This window comes from Zalophus californianus, chromosome 10 (genome assembly GCF_009762305.2).
Source record: "Zalophus californianus isolate mZalCal1 chromosome 10, mZalCal1.pri.v2, whole genome shotgun sequence".
Taxonomy (NCBI): Eukaryota; Metazoa; Chordata; class Mammalia; order Carnivora; family Otariidae; genus Zalophus; species Zalophus californianus.
In genome coordinates this window covers 5,708,889-5,734,308 of record NC_045604.1, presented here as the reverse complement: position 1 = coordinate 5,734,308, position 25,420 = coordinate 5,708,889, and the positions used below count along the sequence as shown (strand labels likewise).

The 25,420-nt window shown below is 44.1% G+C and overlaps 2 protein-coding genes across 2 annotated transcripts in view; one reads left to right on the top strand and one right to left on the bottom strand.

Annotated features, from left to right (window-relative positions):
- Positions 1 to 15,260, bottom strand: part of SDHC (succinate dehydrogenase complex subunit C) — a 34,078-nt gene extending 18,818 nt beyond the window's left edge. Inside the window, exons 1-3 of the mRNA XM_027611247.1 lie at positions 15,175 to 15,260; positions 8,958 to 9,014; positions 7,283 to 7,384 (exon numbers count right to left, since the gene is read on the bottom strand). Coding sequence (XP_027467048.1) covers positions 7,283 to 7,384; positions 8,958 to 9,014; positions 15,175 to 15,194 — 179 coding nt within the window. The 5' untranslated portion in view covers positions 15,195 to 15,260. The remainder of the gene's footprint in view (positions 1 to 7,282; positions 7,385 to 8,957; positions 9,015 to 15,174) is intronic.
- Positions 15,261 to 15,329: 69 nt separating this feature from the next.
- MPZ (myelin protein zero) lies at positions 15,330 to 25,146 on the top strand. Its single transcript, XM_027611244.2, has 7 exons — positions 15,330 to 15,536; positions 20,145 to 20,241; positions 22,621 to 22,787; positions 23,032 to 23,245; positions 23,475 to 23,610; positions 23,749 to 23,809; positions 23,927 to 25,146. The coding sequence occupies exons 1-7, from the start codon at positions 15,429 to 15,431 to the stop codon at positions 24,026 to 24,028; spliced, it is 885 nt and encodes a 294-aa protein (XP_027467045.1). The 5' UTR covers positions 15,330 to 15,428; the 3' UTR covers positions 24,029 to 25,146.
- Positions 25,147 to 25,420: the final 274 nt, after the last annotated feature.

Genomic DNA, 25,420 nt, shown 5'->3' with positions numbered 1-25,420 from the left:
ATGTAGCAGAACTGATATGGCATGACTTCCAAATCACACTGTCTCAGGCTGTGAGGAAGCCCAAATAAGCCCATGCAGAGAGCTCAGGTTGTAAGGCTCAGGTGGGGAGAAAAGGACGGTGCCCCTTAACAACCGGAATCAACCCAAGTCGTGTGAGTAAATGGATCTTCAGGTTAATTCAGCCCCAGCCTTTGTGTTTTCTAGCTGAGGCCTAGACATCACAGAGCAAAGGCAAATCATTCCCACTATTTATTTCCTTCCTTCCTTCCTTCTTTCCTGCCTGCCTGCCTGCCTTCCTTTCCTTCCTTCCTCCCTCCCTTCATTTTATTCCCACTATTTCCTGTTCAAACATTAGGTAAGAGTCTAGTATAGAAAATCAAGACTGTTTTAATTCACTTGCAGAAAACGTAATCACTAAGAGCCACTAAAACTTTCCCTCAGGAAAAATTTTTTTCAGGACATAATGAGATCCCTTTGAACACAGATTAGATCTTATTCATCTCTGTATTTCCAACTCCTAAAAGGGTATCAAGCACACTATGAGCAATCAACAAATACACTGATTTGAGATGTATTAATTTTATTTCCTTTTTTTTTAAAGATTTTATTTATTTATTTGAGAGAGAGAATGAGAGAGAGAGAGCACATGAGAGGGGGTAGGGTCAGAGGGAGAAGCAGACTCCCCGCTGAGCAGGGAGCCCGATGCGGGACTCGATCCCAGGACTCCAGGATCATGACCCGAGCCGAAGGCAGTCGCTTAACCAACTGAGCCACCCAGGCGCCCCTAATTTTATTTCCTTTTTGACTGTTACTGGAATGTTAATCAAGGAAAGCTAGAGACATAGGATATATGAATTTCAACAAGTTATTTAACAACCATGTTGCAAGTAATACCATCGACAAAGTAAAGCGCATTTCTCTAAGGAAGATATACAAATGGCCAGTTAGTACATGAAAAGATGCTCAACATCACTAATCATTAGGGAGAGGCAAATCAAAATTAGAACACAATACCTCTTCACACCCTTAGGATGGCTGTTATTAAAAACAAACAAAAAGAACAAATGATGGGGCACCTGGGTAGCTCAGTTGGTTAAGTGACTGCCTTCAGCTCAGGTCATGATCCCAGGGTCCTGGGATTGAGCCCCGCATTGGGCTTCCTGCCTGCCGCTACGCCCTGCTTGTGTTCTCTCTTGCTCTATCAAATAAATAAATAAAACCTAAAAAAACAAAAACAAAAACAAAACCCAACAAATGACAAGTGTTGATGAGGAGGTAGAGAAATTGGAACCCTTGTACACTGTTGGTGGGAACATAAAACAGTGCAGCTCCTGTGGAAAACAGTATGGCGGGTTCCTCAAAAAATTAAATAAGGAATTACCATATGATCCAGCAGTTTGGTTCCACTTCTGGATATATACCCAAAAGAACTGAAAGAGGTACTTGTACACCAATGCTCACTGCAGCATTATTCACAAGAGCCGAAAGATGGAAGCAACACAAATGTCCATGGGTGGATGAACAGATAAGCAAAATGTAATGTACACATACAACAGAGGATTTATTCAGCCTTAGAAAGGAATGAAATTCTGACACAGTCTACAATATGGATGAACCTTGAAGACATTGTGCCAAGTGAAATAAGCCAGGCACAAAAGGACAAGCATTGTATGATTCCATTTCATGAGGTACCCAGAGTAGTCAAATTTATAGAGAGAGAAAATCAAATGGTTAGGGGCTGGTGCTAGGGGCAGAGGAGAATGGGAATTATTGTTTAATGAAGGATTCTGGAGATGGATAGTGGTGAGATGGTCTGTACAAGGTGAGTATGTTTAATGCCACTGAACTGTGCACTGAAAAATGGTTAAAATGGCAAGTCTTATATTACACGTTTCACCACAATAAAAAATGTTAAAAAAAAGAAGTAAAAAGACAACCCAATTAAAAAAATGAGCATAGGATTTGAATATTCCTTTCTCCAAAGAGGATATGTAAATGGACAATAAGCTCATGAAAAGACATTCAAAATCAATAAACAGATGTCAGAGAACCAGTGTGCTTACATTTATTTTATATGATTCAAGTTAAAATTAGAGCTATTGGCTAGAAGATATAAGTTGCAACAACTTCAATAAAAGAAGTGTCTTTCTGATGATAAGAGAAGTTCCCAAACTGGAAAAGTGGGGTAGTGAGTTCCTTGTATACTAGACGTATACAAGCATGGGCAGACAACCATAAGAAAATACTGCAGAAGATATTTACTCATTAGGTACAACCGTGACTTTTAACTTCCTGTGTATGTGTGAACAGCACCTTTCTTGAAATGCAAAATGCAATATATAAAACAGATCAAAGTGAAGTTGCTTTGGTTACCCAGGGCTGGGGGCCTATAGTTTCATCTACGTGTTGGCCAGCCCCCATACAACCATCCACAGAAGCTTAGTGGACTATCCAAAGCCCCAGTGAGCACTCTGAAAACCAATGAGGTTGATGATGAAATTAAATTTAATGGACCTTTCCAACTCTTAAGTTTTAAAAAGTTTCTTTTTTTTTTTTTAAGATTTTATTTATTAGAGAGAGAGCACACAAGCAGGGGGAGTGGCAGAGGGAGAGGGAGAAGCAGGCTCCCCACTCGGGAGCCCAACGCTCGATCCCAGAACCCTGGGATCATGACCTGAGTCGAAGGCAGATACTTAACCAACTGAGCCACCCAGGCACCCCTTGAAAAAGTTTTTTTTTTTCTCTCTTTCTTTTTTTTTTTAAGATTTTATTTATTTATTTGACAGAGACACAGTGTGAGAGAGGGAATACAAGCAGGGGGAGTGGGAGAGGGAAAAGCAGGCTTCCCGCTGAGCAGGGGAAGCCTGATATGGGCCTTGATCCCAGGAACCTGAGATCATGACCCGAGCCGAAGGCAGATGCTTAACGACTGAGCCACCCAGGCACCCCTGAAAAAGTTTTCTAACATCCTTTTCAGTGACTCTTGTTTTCCTGATAACTTAAACCCTGCATACACTTTTGCTTTGATAAACTGACCCAATTTATTAAGAGATAAAGAGTATCTCGGGGCACCTGGGTGGCTCAGTCATTAAGCGTCTGCCCTCGGCTCAGGTCATGATCCCAGGGTCCTGGGATCGAGCCCCACATCGGGCTCCCTGCTCGTCGGGAAGCCTGCTTCTCCCTCTCTCACTCCCCCTGCTTTAGTTCCTTCTCTCGCTGTGTCTCTGTCAAATAAATAAGTAAAATCTTTAAATAAATAAATAATAAAAAGAGTATCTCATATGGTGCTAACTTAACCTTATTTTCATGCCTCCTCCAAACAACTCCAGAAGTTAGTAACAGAAAATATGATTACATAAAACATAAATCAGCCATCTTTCCTGGACATATCACCTTGGAAACAGCCCTGTGTTCCCTGATGCTTTTTTTTTCCCCGACAAGTGTGTCTAGAGTTTCATAACTCTTATGAGCCAACTAGGTAGTGAAAGACTCAAGCCCACTGCTTACTACCATTCGTTATGTGACCCAAGAAAAAAGGCCAGGGCTAATTATTATTATTTTTAAAGATTTTATTTATTTATTTGAGAGGGAGATAGCTAGAAAGAGAGCATAGGGGGGAGGGGCAGATGGAGAAGCAGGCTCCCCACCGAGCAGGGAGCCCAACATAGGGTTCGATCCCAGGACCCTGGGATCATGACCTGAGCTGAAGGCAGCCACCCAGGAGCCCCCAGGCCAGGGATTTAAATATAGACTCAGAATAATATAATAATATAGTATAATAATAAGTTCTTCACCATTATAATCTCCCCAAATCTTTTCTCTCTTAAAAAAAGGTTTATCATGGGGCGCCTGGCTGGCTCAGTTGTTAAGCGTCTGCCTTCAGCTCAGACCATGATCCCAGGGTCCTGGGATCGAGCCCCGCATCGGGCTCTCTGCTCTGCGGGAAGCCTGCTCCTCCCTCTCCCACTCCCCCTGCTTGTGCTCCCTTTCTCGCTATGTCTCTCTCTGTCAAATAAATAAATAAAATCTTAAAAAAAAAAAAAGTTTTATCATAAAGTTGCAAGGATTAAGATCACTTATTAGTCTCCTTCTGTTTTAGTAGAATGTCCAATTTCTGCAATCAGAATTATTTCTGGAATCTGGCTTGGAAAAAATCTGAAGGGTTGTGGTATTTGTGGAGGTGGTTAAAAAATGGCCAGCCTCCCTGGCAAGAACCCAAGTAAAGAGGGTAGTGGAGCTCAAGGAGCAGCTCGAGAGGGGCTTTTCTTTGCCAACACCAGCACAGCCACTATCAATGTTACTTCTAAGAACACCAGGTAAGCAGCTACAGATGCATCTATGCACACGTGTATACCCATATATACATGTGCCTGTGTTTGCAGACATACACATCCCAGTTCTCTCTACTGAAAAGGCCTAGAAGCCATGACATCCTGGTAGCAATGAGCACATCTAGCACCCAGATCTTGATTGCACAGGAGCCTTCTTGAAGAACTCCCACTGGCTGAGTGTGGGACAATTTGGACATCAAAATAAAGGAGAGTAACACTGTAACCTTCTGGGAAAAACAGGAACTGTGAAATAAAAAATATGTATATACATTGTCTCTGTTCCTGGTTCCTGACACCTGAGCTCCTAAAACCCTTATAATCTCCCGAGTGATAGGAGTGTTAGGTGTATCTTTTGTTCTAATATTTGGTCTTTGACCCTGATTCCTGACACACAGTTCCTAAATCCCTTGGAATTTCCTGGGTGGTAAGAGTGTCCTTTGTTCTAATGAGGTGACTCTGGATGGGGGCTGGTTATCAGAAAGACTGAGCCATGATTAGAAACTTGGAGCTTTCAGGTCCACCCCCCCTTTTTCCAGGGAGGGAAGAGGGGCTAGAGATTGAGTTAATAAATGATCATGCCTACCGATGAAGCCTCCATAAAAATCCCAAAAGTGAAGGATTCAGAGTTTCCAGGTCGGTAAGTATGTCCACATGTCAAGAGGGTGGTGTATCCCAACTCCATGGGGACAGAAGCTGCTGTGCTGGGAATATTCCTCATACAGAGGTACCTAAAAGGGTACCAGTTGTTGATCTGTATCAGCTGTAATATCCCTTATAATGAACTAGTAAAGGTAAGTAAATGTTTCCAAGTTCTGTGAGGAATTCTAGCAAATTATTGAACCTGAGGAGGGGGTAAAGAGAACCCTTGATTTATAGCTGGTCAGCCAAAAGCCCAGGACTTACAAACTAGCATCTGGAGTGGGGGGCAGTCTTTTGGGGCTGAGCCCCTAACCTGTGGGGCCTGCACTAGGTCCAGATAGTAAGTGTCATAAATGAATTACTGCACACCCAGTTGGTGTCCACAGGTTGGAAAACTGGCTGGTGTGGGAAAAACTTCCATACACTTGATGTTAGAAGTACTGAAAGCAGAGAGGAAACAGTGCTGTTTTTCCTTTAGTTGGTGTCATAAGAGTAGAGGACAAATGAGTTTTTCCTTTCAGGAATCCTTGAGTCTATACTGATAAAGAAAGAAGCTTTAGCCTATTTATTAATTAATTAATTTATAAATAAATCTAGAGAGTATGATGGAATTAGAAAAAATATAATCTGGCAACCATCATAGTAATAACTGACTCCTAGTAATAACTAATAAAAGCTGATGGTAAGTATCATCAACAGATGGGGGGCAGAAGTCTCACCACAAAATAATTAACAATTAATAAACAGAGTTCTTTATTCATTAACTTTATAGATGAAGAAATCTAAGCAGGCACATCTTAACTAATGATAAGAGTCAACATCGCCAGTAATGGGGTATAAATCATTATCATGTGCAGCTACAACCCCCCTCCCATGCACAGAAAAGAGCACAGCATCACCTCAGAGGTATTCCTGCCAAAAGTGAATAAATCACAAGAAAACGTCAGGCAAACCCAAACAGGAACATTCTAAAAACGTTAAGGTCATAAAAGATAAGGAGAGACTGAAAAACTGTTCCACACTAAAGGAAATCAAAGAGTTAAAGAGATAACTAAATGCAATACATGATCCTGGCTTGGATCCTGGACCTATAAAGGACATTATTAGGACAAGTGACAACATTTGAATGGGATCTGAGGATTAGATGGTGACACTGGATCAAAGTTAATTTTCTGATTGTGATGGTTGTACTACAGAGTGTCCTTGAATTTTTTTTTAAGGGGGGGGTGGGAGGGGGAGAGGGAGAGGGTGAGAGAGAATCCCAAGCAGCCTCCATGCTCAGCACAGAGCCCGATGTGACGACCCTGACTGACAATCTGACTGAGGTCAGGACCTGAGCCAAAATCAGGAGTCTGGCGTTTAACCAACTGAGCAACCGAGGTGCCCCTAGAGTGTCCCTGAATTTAAGAAACACACACCCAAGTATTAAGGGTTTGTGGTAGTCAGAGTAACGACCTCCCTGAAGATGTCCATATTCTACTCCTTGGAACCTGTGAGTATTTTACTTTAAATGGCAAAGGGGAATTTAAAGTTGCAGATGAAATTAAGTTTGCTAATAAGCTCACCTTAGGCTAAGGAGACTATCCTGGATTGTCCAGATGGTCCCAACATAATCACAAAGGTCCTTACAAGTGGGAGAGGCTGACAGGAGGGAATGGAGAAGAAATGTGACAACGGAAGCAGGGTCGAAGTGGTGGGAGGGAGAAGAACGCACCCATCATTGCTGATTTTGAAGATGGAGGAAGGAGGCCACAAGCCAAGGAACTCAAGAGTAGCCTCTAGACGCTAGAAGAGGGTAGGAAAGAGATTCTTCCCTTGAACCTCCTGAAAGGAATGCAGCCCTACCAACACCTTAATTTTAACCCAGTGAGACCTGTGCCAGACTTCTGACCTATGGAACTGTAAGATAGTAAGTGTGTTGTTTTAAGCCACAAAGTTTGTGCTAACTTGTTACAGCAGCATTATAGGACTGACGGAACATCATCTCTGCACTTGATCTTAAATCATTTGGACATGTTAACAAATTGGGACTGTGCATAAAGCTATACAGGAATTCAATGTATAGTTTCCATAACATTTATGTGAATTTGAAACTGTTTCAAAATAATGTTTTTCAGTTAATGGGACTTACATTTTGACCCACCAGAATTTTCCACATGGTAGTTCTACCGGATAAATTACCCTCTAAGGACAGAAGACAGAAAACAGTCTTCTTATATAAAAGGCCTGAGGGAAATAATCAGAGACGCAATGGCCCAACCTCCAGAACCTTCACCCATTACTTCTAGACTCCCCAGTTCCAGAGACCTTACCTGTAGATAGTGATATGAGGAGACAGAGGACGGTTTAAATCAGTGTTCTTATTCCAGAACCTCTCCATCTCTTCCTTGGCGGTGGTTCCCAAAGGAACAGCACTAAAATAAAACGAGAAGGCTTTAAAATGATTAAAAGAAAACTTGGCTTGAGTTTTTACATAACAAAAAGTTAAATAAGAAAAGCTAAGCTCTAAGCTGGGCTGGATGAGCCCACTGCAGAAGGAAAACATGTCGGTCCACTCCCCTTGTCCTGATACCAAGTCTGACTCAGTTATCAATAACCTCAATCACCCAGTGAGGTTATATCAGAGGAGAGAACTCTTCTTTCTAATCCCCAAAGACACAGGTCCTGCAACAGAAGCTCAACTTCTTTCATGTTGCATAGCAGACCAAGGACAATTATTTCAAAACCATTTACATAAATGGATCACCCTTTCCCCAGGCCACGGGTGCTGTCTCATACATCACCACCTGCTCTCATTTGTTTTGTCAAGACTCCCTTTCAGGTTCTCAAAAATCAAGAACTGGATCAGCTCAGTACCTCTGAACAGTTTCTTGGTTTCCCTTGTCACTGGGTTGGGGTGAAGCCAAGTGTTGAACAGCTGTGTTCAACAATTTATTATGTACCCATATTAAACATGACTCCATCCTCCTCAGGAAAATATAACCTACCCATAGATTACTTACTAATTACAGAAAGAAAAAAACAGTAATTTCATAGTGGAAAAATACCTAGCAGACATTCCCTTATTCAAATGATCACATGCCCCCTGATGTGAATGTAACAGAGAATATACATCACTTAAGTATTACTCCTGACAAAAATGGGTAACCTGACTCTAATTATAGGAAATGGTCAGACAAACCCAACTTGAGAGACACTCTACAAAATAACTAGCCTGTATTTTTCAAAAATGTCAGTGTCATAAAAGACAAAGGAAGGCTAAGAAGCAGTTCCAGATTAAAGGATACTAAAGAATTATGACAAATAAATACAATGTGTGAGCCTAATTAGCTCCTGGATTGGGAACAGGAAGACTGTATTTCTATAAAGTACATTATATTGGACAACAAGAAAATCTGAAAACTAACTGTATGCTGAATAAGAGTACATCAATGTTAAATTTCCTGAATTCGATAATTGTGTTTGTATAATTACACTGTTATATAAGATAATGTTCTTGTTCTTAAAAGAAATATTTAGAAGTAAAGCATCATGGTGTCTGCAATTTCATCTCAAAGAATTCAGAGAAAATACTAACAGTAATTAAATATACATCAGCCTTGACCACACTAAATTGTCAATATTAGACCAGGTTTGACCAACATAACAATTTCGTAAGACACAACCTAAAATACATAAAACTCCAAGCAAACATAGCAAAATGTTAAAAACCGATGAATCTAGGTGAAATGTATGTAGAACTCCATTGTACTATTCTTCCAACTTTTCTGAAAGTATAAAATATTTCTCAAGTTTAAAGTTTAATATTCTTATCCATCCTTCTATTACCAGATGAGAAAAAGTGACCACAATCATTAAATTTTCAGCCAACCATCTGCAACTTCCTTCTTTCATACGAACCCCCAAAATCCAAACCAACAACCCACTGCTGTTCCCTGAGGGAAGAAAAGTTAAGTCATAATAACCTCCACAAATTTAGAAACTTACTTTCTGATAGAGAGCCGAGGACTAAGGTGGGCACGGAGGCAATGACGGCCAACATGTCTGCAAGAGAATAAAGAGTCAATGGGGGGGGGGGGGGCGCCTGGCTGGCTCAGTGAGTGGAGCCTGCGACCCTGAACCTCGGGGTTGTATCCCCCAAACCCCACATTGGGTGTAGAGATTACTTAAAAATAAAATCTTTAAAAAAGAGAGAGAGAATGAAGAGTCAACACACATTTAGAGATCAACCTCAGTTTCTCAACTTCTCTATTTCTGTAGCATGTTAGATTTAGGACGGGCGGAAAAAATTAGTAAGATGAAAACAAGGACTGTATCAATGTCCTTGAGATTATTTTTTAGTTGGAAAGCTACAACTTTAAATAACTGGAGAATAATCACATATATAACCTACAAATCAAAATAAAGTTTTAGCTGAACACGAATAATACAAGATAAAAGAATAGTCCATTGATAATGTTCAACAAAGAATGTCCTTTTTTCTAAAGTTAGGTGATGGTTAAAGGACAGGGGTAGGGGTGCCTGGGTGGCTCAGTTGTTAAGTGTCTGCCTTTGGCTCAGGTCATGATCCTGGGATCAAGCCCCACATCGGGCTCCCTGCTTGGCGGGAAGCCTGCTTCTCCCTCTCCCTCTCCCCCTGCTTGTGTTGTGCTCCCTCTTTGGCTGTCTCTCTCTCTCTGTCAAATAAATAAATAAAATCTTTAATAAATAAATAAATAAATAAAAGACAGGGGTAAATAAGAACAAGAATCAGAATACACCTTAGTTAACTGCTGCAAATGGATGACTTAAGAAGAATAAGGAGTTTGTGGAAAGAGGGTTCTAAATATTAAGCTACCATTTTAGGAACTACCGTCAAGTTCCAGACCAGCTGGATGAACTTCAAGTGAAAATGTCTCTAATCATGCAAAAAGCATGGGAACGCAAAGATTTCCCTGACCAGTGAAGAGCTATGTGAGGAGGATACACATGTTTTCTACCAAAAAGTTGCTATTTTTGAAAGATATACGTCAGTACCAAAACTGCTTTTCTGCTTTTCAAGTCTAAAACTAAGATATGCCCAGGCATTCTATGTAAAGTGAATTTAACTGATCCAGAGTTCACACAGCATTATGAAAAAATGACCACTACACCCCTTTATTCACATTATTATATAAAATCTTTCCAAAAGTATTTAAGAAAGTTACGCGAGTGGGATTAAAATTAAAAATACATTGATTCTACAAAAGTTTACGTATATCTATTATATGTAAGGCACTGTGGGGATATAAAATCTCCTTGAGGTCCAATGATCTTCTAAAAAAAAGCTCATGGGCGCCTGGGTGGCTCAGTTGGTTAAGCGACTGCCTTCAGCTCAGGTCATGATCCTGGAGTCCCGGGATCGAGTCCCGCATCGGGCTCCCTGCTCGGCGGGGAGTCTGCTTCTCCCTCTGACCCTCTTCCCTCTCGTGCTTTCTATCTCTCATTCTCTCTCTCTCTGAAATAAATAAATAAAATTAAAAAAAAAAAAGCTCATGGTGTCCCTCACACCACTGATACTAGATGCATAAACAGTTCAAAATCCCTATGCTTTACACTAGGACAGTAGAAGTGTCCACTATTTGAAGGCAAAATAATCCAATCAACACTTCCTTCAGCTCTGCCTTCTTTCCAGCTTTGGAGGCAAGAGGTGAATACTGACATTGTATACCCAAGACTCCCAGAAAGGAGAAGTGGGAACAAATGTCTTCAATCAATTGAAGCAATTGTGGCTCTGGAGTTGCAGGGCATGCATTCCTCACACCAGGCTAGGTCCAGTCACCCAGCTACCCGGCAAGAGTTTGCAGATGTGGGTTGGAATCTACAGCACTCTCTGTCTAGTTCTATTGTTTCCCAGACAAATACCAATGTAAGCTTTCCACAAGGCCCTAACAGAAACTAGCTGCACTAACTCCACAGCCTTATTTGAAACATGACAAAAGTAGGTATCTATCCTTGCCTTTCATGTGAAACCAGGAACTCTGAAAAGTTCTACCAAGGACTTGGGCTTTATATGTTGTAGCTAAAAGGTAACAGTACCTTATTTTTAAATAACAAGCCGGAATGTATCATTCTCATTAGTATTGTTCCCTAAATACAATATACATGTCTACCCAAATATGTAATCACTGCTCAAATCATTTCTGAAACTCTTCCCTGGATTGGGGCAACAACAGTGATGCAGAAAGAACATTAAAATAAAAAAGTCAGGGCACCTGGGTGGCTCAGTTGGTTAAGCGACTGCCTTCGGCTCAGGTCATGATCCTGGAGTCCCGGGATCAAGTCCCGCATCGGGCTCCCTGCTCGGCGGGGAGTCTGCTTCTCCCTCTGACCCTCCTCCCTCTCGTGCTCTCTCTCATTCTCTCTCTCTCTCAAATAAATAAATAAAATCTTAAAAAAAAATTAAAAATAAAATAAAATAAAAAAGTCAGACTGGAGTTCTAGTTCTGCATAAGTTGTGTAACTTTACAGAATCACTGAGCTGCAGCTTTTTCATTTATGAAAATGGGATGGATAAGACCTACCTGACTGGTCGCTGGGAGGATTACATAAGAGTACGTACAGAAAGGCATTCTCACTATCTCAGCAATATCGCCCATATACATAAGATATTACTAAGATTTCATTGGTCTCCCCAAGGTCTTTAGAATTCACATCATATTCTTCTTAAAACCCTCAGTGGCGATAAAAATACTCATCTGCTCAAAATGGATTTGACTTTTGGAAAAAAACAGAAGTTATTCAAAGCCAAGTCTATGTGATCAAACTAAATAAAACCATTTTTGGTCCAAAACAAGATGTGACTACAATATAATGAGTTTCTCTTATATGACCTCTAAACTTGATCTGATGGTAGGCCAAAAAAGTTTTAGAAATAACTAGGGGTAAGAGCAACACGAAAATAGATGTGTAACTCTGAAGGACAGGATGACGAGCAATACAAAAGTTCTCATTAATGGCTATTAGCACCCAAGCTACAACAGAAGACATCCCTGATTTCTTCTTGTCTCTCACCCCCCATATATATGCGCGGCATCGCCCAATCCTATCAGTACTAACCAGGAATCTTCAGTCCATTGTTTTAGTCCTTATCCTTTTCATTTCTCACAAAGAGGACTGTAAGGGAAGCTCCTCAACTGATCTCCCTAGCAACTCTCTCTTCCCTATCATTCAATATTACCAAAGCTAACTTACTGAAAAATAAAGCTGATTTCATTGCTCTTCTACCCCAAAGTCTTTCAACAGTTCCCTGTTGCTTGCAGTATAAGGTCCATATGATAGCCAAACAAGGCCTTTCTCAACACAGCCCAAACCAACTCTCGGGACCCATTATCCCACAAATTCCCTTCAGCCCCTTATATGTCTACCACACCAAATATTACACTACATATACCCAGAGGATGCCGTCTTAGGACCACATGCCTTTGCTTGTGCTGTAGGGTGGAACCTCCCTCACACTCTGATAAACTCATCCTTCAAAACCCAACAACTCCTAGACGGCAACTTCACCGTTTCTTTAGCCTTACTTGCACCTGCCTTGCTTCTACACCACTTCTTCGTAGCTCTATATCAACACATATCATGTTGCTTAATAATTATTTACTTATCTCCTATGCTAGCCTGAGCTCTTCAAGGATAGGACTGGAATGCTTTGTGTCTAGAACACCTATAATAATGTCTGACACACAGAAGAGGCTCCAAAAAATGGTTTGTAAATGAATATGCTTATTTTAAAAAAGCTGTCTTATATATTTAAAGTTAGACCTTATTTTTTTTTTTTTTTAAAGATTTTATTTATTCATGAGAGAGAGAGAGAGAGAGAGAGAGAAGCAGAGGGAGAAGCAGGCTCCCGGCTGAGCAGGGAGCCCGATGTGGGACTCGATCCCAGGACCCTGGGATCATGACCTGAGCCGAAGGCAGATGCTTAACCATCTGAGCCACCCAGGCGCCCAAGTTAGACCTTATTTTTAGAGGTGTTTCACATGTAGCATTTCATATGATGAGCGTCGTGCAGATAGTTAATGACTTTTGGTGACTTTGTGCTTAAGCAGCATGAACTTTGTTAGACAGAAGCCTAGCTGTTCTTAGCTTAGTTCTCTATCTCTGTCTTGGCTTTGGCAAGTCATTCCTTGAAGTGAGTGCCAACGGAGCTCGCATTACTCAGCGGGTTATTTATTCCTGGCTAGTCTGTGAACTGTTTAGAGAGTATACAAAATATAGAGCACTATTCAAAAGCCATGACATACAGTACTCTGAGAACTAATAATTTTTAGTTAGCCAAGCATTAAAAATGTTTAACCAATACTTCTTCTAAGTGGGCCCAAGTTATTGCTATTTTCATTCACAAATGAGGAAACCACAATTATGGAATCAGTGACCCTTGACTTGTCCAAAATAAATGGAATTCGTGACAATGCCAGAACTAGAAACCAGCTCCTAGAATTGCCCAGAAGGTATTTTCCTTTGAGGCTAAATCAGCACATTATGAACAGTTCCAAATCCCTGTAGTGAAATGGAATTTGACTCAGAACTTCAATCAGAAAAAAAAAAAATTGGGGGTTGGGCATCCAACTCCGGTCCAGCTGATTTCAGCTCAGGTCATGATCAAGACTGAGCCCTGGGACTTGGACCAGCTCTGTGCTCAGCAGGGAGTCTGCCTGAGATTCTCTCCCCTCCTACACACATGCTCGCTCTCTCTCTAAAATAAATAAATAAATCTTAAAAAAAAAGAAAAGAAAAAAGTTTAATTCCCTATGTCCCCTCTTAAGAAAGCCCTTGTGAGAAAAGGAGAGGTGCCCTTCCCATGAGCTTCAGATTACTACTAATGAAAAAGTAGTCTATTTCTTGGCACTGAATCCTAGTGGTGACCATCCTACACATCTCAAAATGATACTGTCTGGACATACTTAATGAGTACGATAAGTGTTAGCTTCTAAACAATAATCCTGAAACTCCTAAAATGAACTGTTTAGAACCAATATGATCATTTCAAGCTAAATGTTAATTCTACCAAAAGTCCCTGACATCTACCAAAATATGATGTATCAAAGAATTCAAAATCATTCAATTATGGTGAAACTACCTGGAATAAAAAATGCAGTTCTGGCAAGACTGGCCCTGGCACACCTTAGGAAAAAAAGGAAAGGAGGGGCAGGGAGAAAAATGATCGATTAAGATAACCCATTCCTGATCTCAACTCCAAGAGGAATAGTTTTGTCACAGAGAAAAACTAAATAAAGTCCCTCTATTTTTACACTGGGTGACTGAAGTGGAAAGAGAAACGAGAAGACATTTGGGGAAATCAGGAATTAAATCTCAACAACATTAAAACTAACTTTCCATAACAAATATTTTCCAAAAATAGGCCTGGCACGAAACTATGCCGGCATTTGTACCAGGAGTGTCTAAAAGTCACTTAAGTCGCTGTGTCTACGAAGGCTCTGAATAGAGAATGGAGCCTAGAAAGAGGACAGCTCAGAATGGAAGAAAATCTAGGGTACTTCTCCGGACAGTGAATGACCTCTTATAGGAAAACTCAGACATCCACTCCCCCTTCCTTCTCTCCCCAAATAAAAAGAGAAACTAAAATTGAATTCCCTGGGCTGCTGTGAGGCAGTAGAGCGACCGCTATGGGCGGTATTGCTAATCGCCAGCGCGAGAGGGATCCAAGGCCTCCAGTCCCCTCCGCCGGGGGCCCGTTAGGAACTCAGATGGTGCACCCTCACTGCCAGCAACTAGCGTTTGCAGAAGTTATAAGCAAAGACAGAGCACACGAAGATCCCTCTCCCCGAGACCCAATTCCTGAATAAGACCTCGAAGTCCTAGCGGATGATGCGCTGACCTCGAAATCGTCAACTTTACTCTCTCGGAGCTTGGCTCTGGGTGCGGGTGCGGCCCCGAGAGCCATCTGGGGGGAAAGTACTGGAGGTGGGGGGGAAGTGGAAAGGGCGACAGCCGCGCGACCCGTCGGTAGGAAGTAGGGACGAGATAACGGGCCAGTAACCCCGAGTACGGGAGCGGCTGGGGAAAAAGAAGGGGCCCTAGGATTCCACAGCGCGCGGCACGCACACCCGTGGGCCCTTTCCCTGCCCAGGCACGGGACAAACAGCCGTCAGCAAGACGTAAGGGGCAGTGCAGGCCTCCCGAGGGCCGCGGACACCGACTCCCAGCCCCAGGCTAAAGTCACCTCAACACGAGCGCAGCCATCTTGAGTTCCGGCCTGGACGGAAGTGACGCCCAACGTCCCCACCGCCTTAGGGCGGGGTCCCTATCACGTGACAACGCCAGCTCTTTATAAAGGATGGGGCGTGGCTGTGTTGCAGCTTTGTTCAGACTCTTGGTTTTAGTGCTTCTCTGCCCTTTGCCCGGTCTCCTTCGGCTGGCTTCCACCAGAATTTGCCAGGGGTTCGGCATAAATGGCGCTGGCTCAGACTCTACAGTATGCATTTTACCTGCGAACATAATTCGTTTCGCACTACTGAACATCTGACTTGCCCTGATTCTTCACCAGGGACTCCTCAGTCTGGTTTCGCTCCATCTCCTTCCCAGGTAGGCAGGCCAAGGCACCCAGGGAACCGGGCTCCATCCGGTTCTAGTGGGAAGCTTCGCCAATGCAGAGATGCACAAGTTGAGACACAGGTTGAGAGCCACGTTGAGGAAGGAGCGTGAGAACGATGCAGACCACCGTCCCAAGACCAGGGAGCCCCCTCTAACCACCTGGATTAGCTTTGTGCCCTACCGTTCCTGGGCTTGAGCTGCCGCCTGAGCTGGACGCCCACTAGTCAAACACAACGCTCTTTTGTTCCTTGTTTCAAGGCTATGTGGGTGACACCCACAGCTAGAAGAACCCAGGGTGGGGAAAAGCTCGCTTTGATTTTTAAACACACGCACACGCGTGTGTGTACATATATATAGTTTTGAGGAACCCAAGCACAGCAATCAATTGCAGAGCACTTGTGACTTAAGGAAGAAAGAGGGAATGAGAAAGGAATAGAAAAGTGAAAAAGTTCTTGAGTCTCTTTTTTTGTGGGGGGAAGGAGTGAAGGAGACAGCCTAGAGCAACTCCTACAATAAAACATTCAGCTACATTAATATGCAGATCTCATTTATATTTAGCACTCCTGCACTTCTTTCAGGATTTAAATAGCACAAATTCACTTATTTCTTCATCAAATGAAAATACTATTTTGCATTTCTGTAATACTTGACAATGAAAGCACTTTTATAGACTTTTGGACTGGAAGAGACCTGAGAGGCTCTCAGACCTGATTTTCTATCCAGTGCAGGGATCTCCTCGGCAACACTTAGGGCCACTGGTCTTCAAGACTCTGCTCTAACACATTCAGGAATAGTTACCTCAAAACTCAAGTTTCATTTAGTGAACAGCTTAATCATTAGAAAGTTGTTATGTTAAAATGTAGTTTTCTGGGGGGTACCTGGCTGGCTCAGTCAGCGCAGCATGCGACTCTGGATCTTAGTGTTGTGAGTTCAAGGCCCACGTTGGGTGTAGAGACAATTTACAAATAAAATCTTTAAAAGTAAGAAAATAAAATGCAGTTTTCTGCTATTGAACTTCCCGTCATTGATCCCACTGTGGCCCTCTGGCACTTCACATTAACAAATCCAATGAATGCCTCTTTCACTTAGCTCTTTAAATAATTTCATTTTATATATGTATATAAGTTGTATATATTATATATATGTTATATATATTTTAATATATATTTTTTATTTTATATATAATATTTAATTCTCATTCCCTTTTTCTTCCTTAAGTCACAAGTGTTTTGTATATATGTTATATATGTATAACTTTAAAGTTATATATATAACAATATATAATATATATATAGTTTTATATATAAATAGTTATATATATATATATATATATATATATATATATATATATATCCTTTTGCCAGAGTATGTGAAAGTGCTATAGGGGATTCAAAGATACAAACATGTAATTGTCCTCAAGAAGCTTATAGCCTTAGCAGGATTAGTAAATACATAAATACAACAAAGAAAGTAGCAATCCCATGAAAGAAAGTGTATGTAAAAGGAGTGGGTAGATGAAAGTAGAAGGTGATTATTTGCAGCTGGGGAGGTGGGGTTAGGGAGGTGTAATTGACTACAACAACATGCTGTGAACATTTACTGATGATTTTGCCTGTGGTGTTTGTGATCAAGTCCCATATTTAGAGTTCCACAATCCAAACCCAATACCAATCAAATCACAGAACCCACCATCACCTATGTAAGGAGATGACAGGTAGGTGCCAGGAGGCTGTGGTTTTACAGGTGAACCTGCAGTGGTCCCACTGCGGGAACAACAGTGACCTCTCTCCTCAAAGTAACCTGTAGAGCCCGTAATTGATGGAAATTAATCATATTGAAATTCAAACAAGACATTAAGTCAAGCCCCTTATCACCAGGGTTTATCTTTTTTTTTAAAGATTTTATTTATTTATTTGAGAGAGAGAGAATGAGAGATAGCACGAGAGGGAAGAGGGTCAGAGGGAGAAGCAGACTTCCTGCTGAGCAGGGAGCCCGATGCGGGACTCGATCCTGGGACTCCAGGATCATGACCCGAGCCGAAGGCAGTCGCTTAACCAACTGAGCCACCCAGGCACCCTCACCAGGGTTTATCTTAAAAATAAGCAGGAGGGAAAAGCAGAGTCTAGCCAAGGCCTGAAGTCAGAGAAAGAAAGGGGAAGAAAGAAGGGAAGACATTTCAAATGGGAGTATGAGAGTTTCAGTGAAAAAAAAAATCACTTCAGATAATCCCAAGGAGGGAAACAAAGGAGGTAATAATCTGCAGTGCTTTGGTCTGAATGATTTTTTTGGCCAGATTTGTCTTAAAACTCAGCTCTGACCATGTAGACATCCCTAACCCCACACATTACTCCTTCAGGAAATTCTTATTGTTAGGAGTTAGTTGGACAGTTAGGTAGTCTGAGCCAGGGTCCCCCGCAAGAAAATATGGAGTCAGGACAGCTAAAATAAAACAGCACTAACACCCTGTTTTGCAGTTTAGACAGGACCGCACTAACATTCTGCTTTGCAGCCTTTGCAGAAATGACTTCTGCAAAATGTCTGAACCTAAGGCAATTAACCACAAAGCATTTGTCAATATTACAGGGCAAAGGGCAGTTAAGACATTAAACCCCCAGATGTCAGCAAAAAAAGACCATCAGCACAGAGACGTTAACCTAATAGGTAGACAGATACATGACTAAGGCCCTGATTGGCACAACTCAGCACATCCTGATTGCTTAAGATGGTTCTGCGAAAGAGCTCATAAAAACCCCTAAACTTAGACACTCCCAGGGCGACCCTCTTGGGCCCCCCTCCCTCTTTGGGAGCTTTATACTACTGTTCAATAAATTTGGCTTTGGGCACCTGGGTGGCTCAGTTGGTTAAGCGACTGCCTTCGGCTCGGGTCGTGATCCTGGAGTCCTGGGATCGAGTCCCACATCGGGCTTCCTGCTCAACAGGGAGTCTGCTTCTCCCTCTGACCCTCTTCCCTCTCGTGTTTTCTCTCATTCTCTCTCTCTCAAATAAATAAATAAAATCTTTAAAAAAAATAAAAATAAATTTTGCTTTGCTGCCCACCACTCTTCATCTGGTCTACCTCTTCATTCTTTGAAGTGGCATGATGAAGAACCACAAGCACTAAGGGGACAAAAATCATGTAACATTATGATGTACCAATTAAACCCACCCTCTTTTGTCTGCCATTTAGTGCCCTTAACGAATTGGCTTCAACTCTCCTGTACAGACTTGTTTCAAGTTCCCCCAAATCAAGTCAAAGTGGAGGGCACAAGATCTGCCTTGAATATGCTCAATACTTCACAAACTTACCCAACACACCACACACACACACACACACACATTTTCCTACCTCTTTGTTTTCTCTTTTGCTGTTCTGCCTAGATACCTTCACTACCCATTCCGTATCTAATATTGCCTTCTATATACAACTCCCCCTTCCTCTGAACTTCATTTATTTTATTTCCTTATTTATTTAGGACTCCACACCCAGCGTGGAGCCCAATACAGGGCTTGAACTCACAACCCCGAGATCAAGACCTGAGCTGAGATCAAGAGTCAGACATTTAACCAACTGAGCCACCCAGGTGCCCCGGTTTACTTTTGTTTTTAATCTGTGTTACATAACAATCTCCCTGACGTTTGTGAAGTATTGGGCATATTCGAGCAGACCTGGTTGAGCCCACCTTGGTATTCTCAGCATTTTGTTCTTCTCTCTGCTATGGCAAGCATCATGGTTTATTATATTGGGTTATTGATGCGTTCGTCCTCTGATCCTCCCTTCTCTGCAACCCCCAACTAGGTTTTAAACTCTTTCAAGGAGAAACTTAATTTTTATTCCTCTTTCTGTTACCCATGTACCCATACTTTACGTATAGCTGGCACTCAATACAATTTTGTTGCCTTGTTCTAAATTGACATGGACTTAAACTGCATCGTGAGGCGTTGAAAAATTCTCTGATGAAGAGGGAAAGCTCAGGGGATTCTTCCCTGGATATCTTCCAATGGGGAAAAGCTCTATCAGGGAAGAATCACCCAGGATGCAGGGAAATGGGAAAAAAAAAAAAAAAAAAGGACTCCCAATGACCTGGTCATCTCAAGGAGCCTGTAATGCAATCCATAGTCATAAAACAAAACAAAACAAAACACAAAAAAACAAGGGATATCCCATTTTCAGGTTCTCTGGGGGAGCCACTCTCTGGTAAGGAAGCTACAGAGGAATCCCTTCCCTGAGCCTTAGGATTTAGGTTCCCCTGCCCATCTATCCCTCAGAGAAGTGTGTTTATGTCCCTTTTTCTGTCCCTCTCCCTCTCACCCCCCCCCACCCCAGCATTCCAGCCCAGGGCAGGGGGAGGCCAGCAGACACAAAGCCCTCTGTGTATGGGGTGGTATGTGTCCCCCCCCACCCCTCCACCCAGAGGACACAATGCCCCTTCTGCTCCCTGTGCTCTGCCCCCCTCCCCACCACCTCTCAACTGCACATGCCAGGCTGCAATTGGTTATTGGTTCAGGACAGCCCCCTCATACTGGGGCCCCAGGGGATTTTAAGCGGATTCCAGGAACCCCCCGCTCAGTTACTTGTCCCCCACTCTCCCAACCCCGCAGATGCTCTGGGCCCTAGCCCTTGGCCCAGCTATGGCTTCCGGGGCTCCTTCGTCCAGCCCCAGTCCTATCCTGGCTGCACTGCTCTTCTCCTCTTTGGGTAAGTGGAGCCACCCCAGGCTGGGGGCCCTGGGGTTCAGGATGCTTCTCAGCAACCTTCTCACTGCCTTTGCTGCAGTCCCCACTGCAGCCAAAGATTGAGCAGGAGCAGGAAGGTGATATTATACTCGGTGGGGGGGGGGGGGAATATATATATATATATATATGTAGTTTGGAGGGAGGCAATAAAGGTATTCTGTGAAGGGCGAAGGTAAAAGAGTGTAGAGAACTTCCCTGAGGTGGACCTGACTGCACCCAGATTGGAAAGTAGTAACATGGCCCCAGAGCCATGCTGAGGGCCTGGTGGGAAGCGGTGTTATCGCGTGGTAGGGAATAGGGTCAGACACCTGGGTTCTGGTCCCTACTCATTCCCTAGTAGTGTGTGAGGTACTTAACCTTAGTTTCCCTCAATAGAAAAGTCAGGGAATGTGATCTAAGGAAGGAGCCCAAGGTTTGTGGTTCCAACTCCTCCAATCCTTTGTCTCTTGGTGCCTCCATTTCTCCCTGTGGATCCATTGTCTATTATGTGGGTGAGTGGAGTAGAAGGGAGATTCTATGAGATTCTAAGATCTTGTCCATCTAAAGTTGTCTTCCCTCAAAAGTTGACCAACCCCTTCCTTACCCCATGGCAGATGTTGGGTGAGCAAGAGGAGGTCAAAGTAAGGTTATTCGAATGGATGCTTCCCTTCTCCAAACTGCCCCAAAGCCTAGTACAATAGATAAGCAGTAGGCAAATTGAGGGTGAGGGAGAACTGCTCAGAATATCCAAGGTTCTCTGCTGTCAGCTCTTTGAGTCCTAAACCCAGAACCCATACTCTTCTGGGTGTTGTATTGGACTACTCTGGGACACCCAGAGAAAATGTTAAAGATAGGGAGTTAGAGAAGGTTATAGTGAGGGAAATGGGGAGAGGCAGTCTTGGAGAATGAGGAAGAGAGTTCTGTCCCAGAACCTGTCCCACTCATAGAACCATTGAGCAGAACTGAAGGGCAGTGGTGGATGTTAGACCAGGAGAAATAGAAGTTAGATCCAATGAATAACTTTCGTTGTTGCATTTGGGTTTCCCAAGAGAGCTCTAAGAAGTGAGTCACTGATATTGCATGCTGAGGTGGGAGATTTGAGACTATGGAGCAGGAGTGGGGGCGCTAAGGGGTAGGGGGGTGGCATAGGCCCCCGACATTGGTCGGACAATGGGTCCCTGTTTGTTTGGTTGCTTCCTCCCCCTCCCATAGAACAAAAGGGTCTACAGTTGCACCCACCCAGGGCCAGCCCACACACATAATCTCCCTGGAATGGCCTTCCTTGTGTGGGTGAGTCTTGGGAGTGGCACTGGGCCAGAATGGCCAAGAGGAGGGTGAGGAGGGTCAAACCACAGAGGGCTCACATGCAGAGTCATCTGAGCTCTGGGCTCAGGGGTCTTCCTCTGTACCCAGCTTCCCCTGAGAGAGGTACAAGATTCTTCCCTCCCTGACCTCCCAGTCAACAGCAAGCTGTATGGCAACTAGGGATTCAGCAGTGAGGACAGTTGAGCCAGGAAAAAACTTTCTTTAGTTATTTTCATTTTTTCGCAAGAAATTTGAGTTTGTGATGCTGTGAAATACTATACAGCTGTTAAAAATAAGACTGATCTATATGAATCAACATGGGAAGCTCCGATCGACCAACCAATAGATAGATAGATGATAGATAGATTCTATATAAATATTCTTAAGTGAAAAAAACCCAGTAGAATATGATGCAATGTATGTCAAAAGAAAAGAAAGGTCCATAAAACAAAACTATTTCATATAAGCACATGTACATCTTGAGTCTGTTGAGTTTATATTGCACTTGATACATAGAAAACGGCTATGCACTAAATTGATTAACAGTCAGTTGGGAGAGGGGGACTGCAGGAAAGGAATTGGTTGGGGGGTGTGTTAAGAGGAACGCTAGCTTTATCTCTATGGTTTGAGTAGTTTATAAAAAGAATGCAAATGTAGTACTGTATAACTTAAAATAAATTTTATTTTTTATTTTTTTTAACTTATAATAAATTTTAAAAACCTTAAAGCCCGCATCTAAGGGGTGACTTAAGAGTTAAATACTGACCCAAAGGGAAAGTGAGACGTGGAGACAGAATCCAACATCTGGAAGTCCTCAAGAGAGGTCTGTTACTGCTGATTTCATTTCCTTTAATGAACATGCTACAGAGCTTGAACCAGCACAGCGTTCCCACCCAACTATTCAGTCAATCCAGAGAGATTTGGGCTTGAGAGTTGATCATTGCTTCCCCAGCTTTGCTATGGCCTCTGACTCAGCTCTTGACTTCCTATTGGTGTCACTTCCTCTCTATGCCTCGTTGAGCACACCGGTGCATCTGATTCCCCTCCCTGCTTGCAGTGCTCCCGCCAGCCCAGGCCATTGTGGTTTACACGGACAGGGAGGTCCACGGTGCTGTGGGCTCCCGGGTGACCCTGCACTGCTCCTTCTGGTCCAGCGAGTGGGTCTCAGATGACATCTCCTTTACCTGGCGCTACCAGCCCGAAGGGGGCCGAGACGCCATCTCGGTGAGTGCCTGGGAGGGGGGGTCCTGGGATTGGATAATGAAAGGCTGGCTCCGAAGAACAATAGAAAAGAGCACTTGGGCAAAGGAGGGGAAATTCTTTAGAAGCCATAACCCTAAGTTTGGCAAGGTGAGCGGCAATCTGACTAGGGCCTATCTACATTCTCTCCCCACCCCCAACTACCCTCTCCAGCTCAGGATCCCTTACCCTGAGGCTACACTCACATACTTCCCCTCATTCCTCATAGATCTTCCACTATGCAAAGGGACAACCCTACATTGATGAGGTGGGGACCTTCAAAGAGCGCATCCAGTGGGTAGGGGACCCTCGCTGGAAGGATGGCTCTATTGTCATACACAACCTGGACTACAGTGACAATGGCACCTTCACCTGTGACGTCAAAAACCCACCAGACATAGTGGGCAAGACTTCTCAGGTCACACTCTATGTCTTTGAAAAAGGTGTGAGGGGGTCTGGGAATACGTGATGGGGTGGGTGTCGGGGAGGACTTGGGGGCTGGGGGAAGGGGCAAAACGCCTGGGCGATTGTCCTTCAGGCTCTGGGAGGGTGTGCGGAAGGCAGCCTTGGCTGAGAGCTGTACATCCCCAACAGCAGGCGACAGGTGTGGGGCTGAGACCCAAAGGGGCATGACCCTGCTCACTCCTTTACTTCTTTTCCCTCCCCTCCTAGTGCCAACCAGGTACGGGGTAGTCCTGGGAGCCGTGATCGGGGGAGTCATTGGGGTCGTGCTGTTGCTACTCCTGCTTTTCTATCTGATTCGGTACGGCTGGCTACGCAGACAGGCGGCCATGCAGAGGAGGCTCAGGTAAGGGGAGCCTGTTGCCCATCTGGACAGAGACATTCCAGGGGGGTTGGGGGGCAAAAGGAAGAGGAGGCTGTAGCTGCTCTGGAGGGGGCTCCGACCTGGAGGGGGGCAAACCAACAGCAACCCCTTTCCCTGCAGTGCCATGGAGAAGGGGAAGTTGCACAAGGCCGCGAAGGACTCCACCAAGCGTGGCCGGCAGGTGAGTGGGAGCTGGGGCCCGGCCGAGCTGGGGCACTGCCGGGCAGCAGTGACGGGTGGGGTGGGAGGAGTCAGGCTCCAGCAGACCCAGCGGCTGACCCGCGACCCCTCCCTGCAGACGCCAGTGCTGTATGCCATGCTGGATCACAGCAGAAGCACCAAGGCGGCCAGTGAAAAGAAGTCCAAGGGGCTGGGGGAGTCTCGCAAGGATAAGAAATAGCGGTTAGCGGGCCGGGCGGGGGGTCGGGGGGCAGGGCCGGAGTCCACCAAAGGTTCTCAGGTGGTGGTCATTGAGATGGAGCTACGGAAGGATGAGCAGAGCTCGGAACTCCGGCCTGCGGTCAAGTCCCCCAGCAGAACCAGCCTCAAGAACGCCCTCAAGAACATGATGGGCCTGGACTCAGACAAGTGACCATCCCCCGGGCCCTGCCAGAGCAGGGGGACCTGGGCTCCTCTTAGCCCCCGTCTAGGTGCTTTCCTCCTTAGCTCCCCAGCCCCCGCCCTGCCCTCAGCAGCCTTTGAGATGTAAGTTTCATTCCAAAGTTCCTCCCTGGCACTTCCTATTTTCCCCCACCTTCCTTCCCCGGGCTTGCTGGGAGCCCAGGACCTGACCCTACCCTTCACCGGCCCCAAGGACTGTGTGTTTGGTGCCTGTCCCTCCGGCACCGAGAAGAAAGGGACCTTGATACCCTGTGCCTCAACCCCAGGCCACCTGGCCTTTCCATCCCTTGCACCACCCAGCGTGTCCCTCCGGCTTTCCTTTCTGACCCTCCCTCCCCTCCGTCAGGTGGCCCAGCTCCATACTGTGTCCTCCCAGCTAGCTAACACCCAGATCATCCAGATCAGACTCTCCTTCAGGGTTTATTTAGGTTGTTAGTTATTTTTTATTTTTTAATCCATTCTTTTTTGTTTGTTTGCCCGTACCCTCCCCCCATGACTGAGTACCAATGACGTCATGTGGTTTTTGCAATTCCCACTCCCTCATTGTATCCTTAATGGAGAGCCAGCCCAAGCAGAGGGGCCCCTGATGCTCAGTCCTCAACTACAGGATTGGTGCCCCTGACCACTTTGGAGCACTGTTCTGGGACTCAAGGTCATGGGGAAGGAGAGACAGAGAGAGGCAAGGAATCCTCACAGGTCAGGGGATTAAGGAGGGGCCAAATAACCCTTAAGAAATGGCTTTTAAACAACCAAAGAGAGAGGAGAAACAAATGGGAAATGGGGGGGAGGGGAGAGGCTGCACTCCCAGCCAAAGCGGATTGTTAGGATTTTTCTACATTCTGTATATTTCTTCACAAACCCCCAGTGTCCTTAAATGTTTAATAAACACTGACATTTCCAGAAGTTCTGCCTCCATCTCTAATTTCCTCATTCTCCTGGGAATACCCCCACCCCACCCCCCTTATTCCATCCCCAACCTCCTATCTTCTCCCATCCTTTCGCTCTCCCACTCCTCTTCCTCATCTACTGGTTTCAGTTAAGAATTTGGCTTTATGGAATGGACTTCCATAGTAGAGTGGAAAAAAACCCCGAAATCAGCTGACAAGACACATTCAACAAATACCCAGTGAGCTTACATTGTGTGCTATTACACGGGTTAAAACACGGACTC